Source organism: Malania oleifera, chromosome 8, assembly GCF_029873635.1.
Source record: "Malania oleifera isolate guangnan ecotype guangnan chromosome 8, ASM2987363v1, whole genome shotgun sequence".
In the NCBI taxonomy this organism is placed as follows: Eukaryota; Viridiplantae; Streptophyta; class Magnoliopsida; order Santalales; family Ximeniaceae; genus Malania; species Malania oleifera.
This window is the reverse complement of record NC_080424.1, coordinates 6,064,714-6,072,216: the sequence shown is the minus strand read 5'-3', so window position 1 is coordinate 6,072,216 and position 7,503 is coordinate 6,064,714. Positions and strand designations below refer to the sequence as shown.

Sequence of the window (7,503 nt, the reverse complement as noted above, 5' to 3'; positions counted from 1 at the left end):
AGTACTACTTTATTATTATTATTATTTTGGATATATTTATTATTATTATTATTTTATTTTTATCACTTTTATTATTATTATTATTATTATTATTATTATTATTATTATTATTAGTATTAGTGTTATTATTATCATAGTATTTTATTATTATTATCATTACCATTCTCATTACTATTGTTAATATGTTATTATTATTATTTCTCTTATTATTGTTATTGTAAATATTAGTTTATTATTATTACATTACTATTATTTTTCTTATTATCTTTATTATTATTATTATTATTATTATTATTATTATTATTTTTAAATATCACTTTATTACTATTATTATCGTACTATTATTATATTATTATTTTCAAATCTTGCATTATTACATTACTATTATTATTAAGATATTATTATTATTAGTTACCATATTTATTATTACTATAAAAGTATTAAAAAAAAAAGAAAAAGAAAATAAAAAATGTAGTTTTAGGGTTTAGTCTGCTTTATAAATAGAGAGGGGCGCAGCACAACCAAGACAGCCGCCGGAGGGGGGGGGGCACAAAAAAAAAAAAAAAAAATCCCCATCTTGCTTCTACTCAACCCCTTTGCTCTCCCTCTGTCATTTGGCTCCCCTGCTGCCCCGCACAGTTTTTCCATTCGCCACCATATCTCTTATAATCTTCCCCTCTATACTCCACGCCTCTCTGCAACCACCCTCTGCCTCACCCAGCTCTTCCCCTCACGCTGTTTCCTCCTTCAACCTCCCTATCTTCCGCTGCAATTCTTGGCCTGGAGCATGCATTAACCACCAAAACAGCCCCTGATACACACCCCTGTCGTCGCCAGCAGCCACCAAGGACTATTCTGGCCGCCCTCCCGCGCTCAAGCTCTGCATTCACGACCACCATCAGCCCCTTGTCTTCCTCCCAGTCCACAAAACCATCCGACCACCATTCCTTCTAGCCGGCTACACTCCAGCCCCTGCAACTCTTCACGACAGCACCACCAGGGCCCCGAGCACTTCTCCGGCTGCTGGTCCTGCTGGAAACCGAGATAATCACCACAGCCACCACTAGGTTCTCTGTAACACCCCGACCCCGAGCGGCCTGGGATATTAACTTTTTACTACTAATTTACAGCGGAAGCAAATAAACTCAATTATTATTAAACCAGAGCACTAATTATCCATATTACAATCATTTATTTCAAAAGAAGAAAAATTACATAAGCATAAATATCTGGCATCATACTAATATTTCTAAACAATCTTTATTTTTCTCTCCTCACCCGCATGCTTGCTAAACCTGATTTCCAACATGCTCTTTAGAGTTATCAGAAATAAAAATATGATTGGAGTGAGATGACGCTCAGTAAGTAAATAAGATTATTATTAGTGTGTGGCAAAAATGAGCTTTTTAAAAATTTCGTAAAACAATATTTAACATTATAATTTCAAAATTTCTTTTAGAATAAATATAAATTTAAAAATTTCTACATAAAACTTTTACCATCAACTATAAAAGTAAAATTTTATAATCATATACTATAACTGTTAAATTAAAATTTTAACTTTAAAACTGTATAAATATTTAATGATAAATATACATATACTTTTCCTTATACGTTTTCTTTAGATCGTCATTTAAGCACTAAAATGATCATTTTTATGTATATACTTTTCCTTCAAATCATCAGTAATTTTATACACGTAATTAAATATGTATAAACATATATTGTAAAAACCACCCTTATGCCTGTTTGCTATAAGTCATGTTTACCCCCATGACTGGGTTGTGCGGTCCAAAGACTGGACTTAGCTGGTTGGCCGACCAAACTAAATCAACGTACGTAAACTTTAAGTGAGATTTTCTTTATTAAGTCCTGGTCCGGAACCAGGTGTGCACTCAGGAGAAATCCACTAACATAAATAACCACTCTGTAAACAGTGTGGGTGCACTCTGATCCGTATAAACTTTGAGCTGCGGTACCGAGCATCTGTAACTTTGAACTTTCGTTGCCATAAGGGGTTTTAAAATCATCTTATTATAATTTATGCAATTTAAAATAATATCGTGAAAATCTCATCTTTACTCATATTTTCATAAAAAATGTAACGTAGAAATAAACTCATGCCACATAATTTTTGTGTTAAAAATATATATAATTTTATTTTTGAATAGAAATAAATGCTAAAAATTTACCCGAGAGGATTAGAACATTTCTTAACCCAAAAATAGATACAAGTATATTAAAGATAGAACTGGTATAATTAAATACGCGTAAAAATAAACTCATGAAAATTTTGTGGAACTAATTAACATAATTGAAATTTACTTATAAAATAAACTCGGGTATGAATTTTAAATAAAAAAAACTAATATAATCAAAATTTACTTACCTTCTTCCTTACGAACACTGTAAGGGTATGAGTTCGGTCGACCGTGGACACTCAAGTCATTTGAGTTCGGTCACCCGAAGGCAGGTCAACTTTTTGACAAGTCAATAGTTCGGTCGACCAAGGTAATTTGACTTGCCTAGTTCGGTCGCCCGAAGCCCTTATGTTTTTTAGCCTAAGTTGCATTCTTTAATTTAAATTTACCCCTAGTGCCATGTAAGTGTAGTGGAGATTTTCCTAAGTGTTTGTGCAAGGACCTAAGGTCTATCTAAGGACTTTTTACTTAGTCACAAAAAGGGGGAGAAACTTTTGAGCAAAAATTGACCATGATCTATGTATTAAAAAGGGGGAGAAGTATTTAAGTTTGAATATTGAATGATGAAATGAGCATATTGAATAATCTTGAACTTGAACAAATATGATGAGCATGATATTATAGGATATTGAAATTGGTATTGATGTTGATCTTGAAATTACAAATATTGTTAAGATGATGCTTATTGTAAGAGGGAGTCTTTTAAAGAGGCTTACTCAAATTTTTTCTCCTTATTTGTCATCATAAAAAATGAGGAGATTGTTGGCCTTACGAGACTTAACATCCTATTTTGATGGTAACAAACAAGTGAAACTTAACATATTTGGTTGAGTTATGATATTTCAGGATTCAAGTTTTTGAAGCTCAAAAATATGTATACAAGGATGATTATGTGGAGCATAAAGCATGGATTTCAAGATGATATTTTAAAATTTGAAGAATATGAGAGAGTTTGAAAGTATATCAAAGCTTGAAGAAAAACAAGAGAGGCAAAAAGAAAGCAAAGCAAAAGAAAGCTCAAAGTATATTAAAGCTTGAAGACAATATGGAGCAAAAGCAAGAATGAAGACTTGATTGCTTAGAATGCCAAAGTTTTAAGAAGTCCTTATGTAAGTACTTCATTCGATTTCAATATGAATACATGAAGCACTTAGGTTAATTACTTAGACCTAGATACATTTTAAAATACTTGAAAAATATTTTTATAAGGTCAGAAATTATTTCAAAAGGGTTAAAATTGTTTTTAGATTAAAAAAACACTAAAACGAGATTTTCCAAATTTTGTTATTTTTATATATCTGTATTGAAGGGCATTTCCTTTATCAAATACCCCTTATTTTAAAAAGTGTTCAACATGACCATTATGAGATTTTCTCTTAACTTTATTTTTATACTAAGGACGTCCAATTTGGAGTTATATAGAAAACGTTATGATCAAAATGCTAAAGGATGGTCGAAGTTGTCAGCACCTTAGCAAACTAACTAATCAGCCAACTGACCAGAATGAACTGGTTTTTTCAGCCAACTGACAAGTCAGCTGACTGACCATTTTGACCTGTGTTCAGTTAGCTGATTGACCATATAACAGACTAAATTTTTGGCAGATAGAAAGGTCTTGGTCGCCTGTCCAGCCAGCTGACCCTGTATAAACACCTACCCACTCGCCTGTCCAGCCAACTGACCCTACAAAAATTTAAATTTTGAACTTTAATGGGAAAATTCTAAAAATTAGTTTTTTAAATCTAAATGTTATAAAAACGTGGGGGACACTCCAAAGAACTTGGGAGACAAGGAAACTCACTCTATAAATACATGATTTTGCAAATCAAATTATACCAAGCAATTTAAAATCAATTCACAAAGTTGAAACTCTCATACTCTTAAAGCTCTCATGCTCTCATCTTTGCACATCTGAGATTTTTGTAAGTAAGTGATCAATCGTTCTCTGTGTTTCTGAATTATTGATTCTCATCTAGAAGGAAAATTTGGTAAAATCTCTCTTGAGCTTCAATTGTATTTCATATTGATATTTTGATTGAAATATATAGTATTTGAAATTGTACTAATCCACCCTATTTGAGGGTAATTCTTTGTACAAAAATTATTGATCTTGTTCTCGTAGATTTGACGATTCAAGGATTGTTTGGATCGTTGCCCAAGCATGGGGTATCACTTGGAGAGGCATTGCTCTAGCCTAGTGAAGGAGTGTTTAAACGTGGGGTATCACTTGTAAGGTTTTGTTCCACCCGGAAGGGAACTAGATTAGTGGAATCCTTTGGTGGTTTGCCTAAGGCGAGGACGTAGGCTGGGGATAAGCCGAACCTCGTAAAAACCCGTATCACTCTCTCGTTCCCTTGCTCTTTACTTTCAGCATATATAAACTGCGTGGATGTTTCAAATTCCTAAATCATATATACTACGTGGAGTAGATATTAAATAAACTTAAACTTAATTTGTTTTTGGGATTGCGAAAATGAAAAGGGAGTACTTTCATTGATCCATACTTTACAGAAATCGTAATGGAGTACATTGATTGGTGAAACACCCAAAGACTCTTTAATGGAAAGTTTATTTAACATCTAAGCTTTTGGAAAGAGTATTGGATTTTATATTGCACTTCATTTTAGAAAGCAAATTCATTATCACGGAGCTTGCATCAACCACAAGGCTTGAATCAAACTTTCATATATACAAGGCTGCAAACAAACAAAGAACTGAATCTTATATCTTAGATATTGTGGTTGATTGGAAAATTGATTGATTGGTTATTTGATTGTTTATGTACTTGTAATTGAATTTTGTTTTAATTATTTATTGTGTGTTTGATAAATCAACAAGAAGTCAAGAAGTCATTAAAATAAGTAAAAGAGTTTAAGAATTCTTGAAAATAATTAAAATAAATTTTTTAAATCCAATTCACCCCCTCTTGGGACTACACCTTAGTTTTTAGTTGGTATTAGAGTGAGGTTATAACAAATCTTAATTAGTAGCTATACAAAGAACTTAATGGCAGACTTAGGCGTAGCTCTATTTGGAGAAAGACTATCCTCAACTAGGCCACCCATATTTTGTGGTTTAAATTATACATTTTGGGAACAAAAGATGAGAATATATCTTCAAACTATGAATTGGAAAGCTTGGGAGATTGTCACGGATGGTGACCTAATTCCCCTCAAACTAGTAGATGATAAACAAGTCCCTAAGGAGAAAAAAGACATGATTGACTTAGATCACAAAATGCTGCAAGTTAATTCAAGTGCTATAAATGCTTTATATTGTGCTCTAGATATTAACGAATTCAATAGAGTCATGACCTAAAAAACAACCAAAGAAATTTGGGATAAGTTAGAGGTAACCTATGAAGGAACAGTAGATGTTAGAGACCATAGAATTGACATGCTAACTAGTAAATACGAAGCTTTCAAAATGAATCCTGAAGAATCAATCACTAGTATGTATACTAGGTTCACCTATATTATAAACTCCCTCAATGCCCTAGGAAAAAAATATTCAATGTATGAAATGATTCATAAAATTCTTAGAGGGCTACCACCAATATGGGAATCAAAAGCCACTGCCATAACCGAAGGAAGAAATTTGAAAAACACCTCTTTAGATGAACTTATAGGTTCTCTCCTCACATATGAAATGTCAATAAATGAGAAGAATGGTAAAACCAAAGCTCAAGAATCTATAGCCTTCAAAGTTTCAAAAGAGAACTCTAGTAGTGAAGAAGAGATGGATGAAGATGAACTAGCCTTCATATCTAAGAAACTTGCAAAGATACTAAGATGAAAGAATAAATTCAAAATAAGAATCCAAAACTCCAAATCAGATGAAGAAGAAACCATTATAAAGAAATCAAAGAATAAAATTCCCACATGTTATAATTGCAATAAAGCTGGACAAATAAAATCGGAATGTCCACTACTTAAGAAAGACTTTAAAAAGAAAAAGAAAAAGGTCATGAAAGCCACTACTTGGGATAGTTTGAGTACAAGTTCAAAATGTGAATCAAGTGACCAAAAGGTTGCTTATACTTGCTTTATGGCTTGAGACGATGAGGGAAACTCCTCATCCAAATCGCTTAATGGTTATAGTAGTGATGAATCCAATGATGAAAGCATGTCATTGTACCAAGAATTACAAAATGATTTATTCAAAGTACATAAGATGCTAATCAAAGTAACTGAAACAAAACACATCATTGAAAAACAAGAATAATGGAATGATGAAAGAGTTAGAATCAATTAAGCTTGCTGAAATGATAAAGATTCAAAAGTCAAGAAAATATAAAATAAGTATGAAGCTGTGATAAAAGAATTGGAATCTAAAAATCTTGCTGAAAAAGAAAAAGAATTGAAAATAGAGAAATTAGAGAGCAAGAACAAAAAATTGATGAAGGAAGTAGAAGACTTGAGATACCAATCCTCTATGGAAAATGAGAAAGACTTATATATTTTTGAATTAGAGGATAAAATTACTAAGATGTCTAAAAACCAAGAAAAGGGTAAAAATATAGAAAATTTTGAAATCTATTATCTTAAAAAAGAAATTAAGGATCAAGCCAAAATCATTTACAATTTCACTAAAGGGAAAGAAAATTTTGATAAAATGATTGGGTCACAAAGAATGACTTTAAATAAAGAAGGCATAGGGTTCAATGGAATTGAGTATATAAGGAAAAAGAATCTTTACATGGGATACTTCACAAAAGCCTCCAAAGACTATGCTAGCACCTCCTGAAATGTTTACACACATACCACATATTTTCTATGTAAGAAAAAGGGGTATGTTAAATTTAAATGTCCATTAAAGAGGAAAGGTGTGAAAACAAAACAAGTATGGAAAGTAAAAGAAGCATCACTTGTTAAACCATCAGGACCCAAGAAAGTATGAGTACCTAGATAAAAAGTCTCGTATGGAAAATCTCAAAGAAGAGTTTTATTGAAACGAAAATAACATTGTTAGCCAAAATCATAGTATGATTCATACAAAGCTTAAATTAGAAAGCATTAAGATACATGAAGTTTGGATGTTTATATGAAATCAAAAGAAAAGAATAGTTGAAGAAAATAGGACTTGTTGCATAAGTATTTAGAAGAGAGCTTGATAAAGAAGTGGTGAAAGAAAACAAAGGTCAAGCGACTAACCATAAGATTAGCCGACTGACTAAACAACTGTGTGTAAAGAAGGTTACAGTCAGCCGACTGACCCTACGCTCAGCCGACTGACTAAAGGAAAAATTTATAAACAAGCTTGAATGTAACTTAATTTGAAAATAAGAGATACTTAAGTAACA

The 7,503-nt window shown here is 32.1% G+C and overlaps 1 protein-coding gene across 1 annotated transcript in view; it reads right to left on the bottom strand.

The window, feature by feature from the left end:
• Window positions 1–873: 873 nt before the first annotated feature.
• The window catches only part of LOC131161894 (zinc finger BED domain-containing protein RICESLEEPER 2-like), a 34,829-nt gene continuing 28,199 nt past the window's right edge, over window positions 874–7,503 (bottom strand). The window contains exon 4 of the mRNA XM_058117911.1: window positions 874–1,029. Coding sequence (XP_057973894.1) covers window positions 874–1,029 — 156 coding nt within the window. The remainder of the gene's footprint in view (window positions 1,030–7,503) is intronic.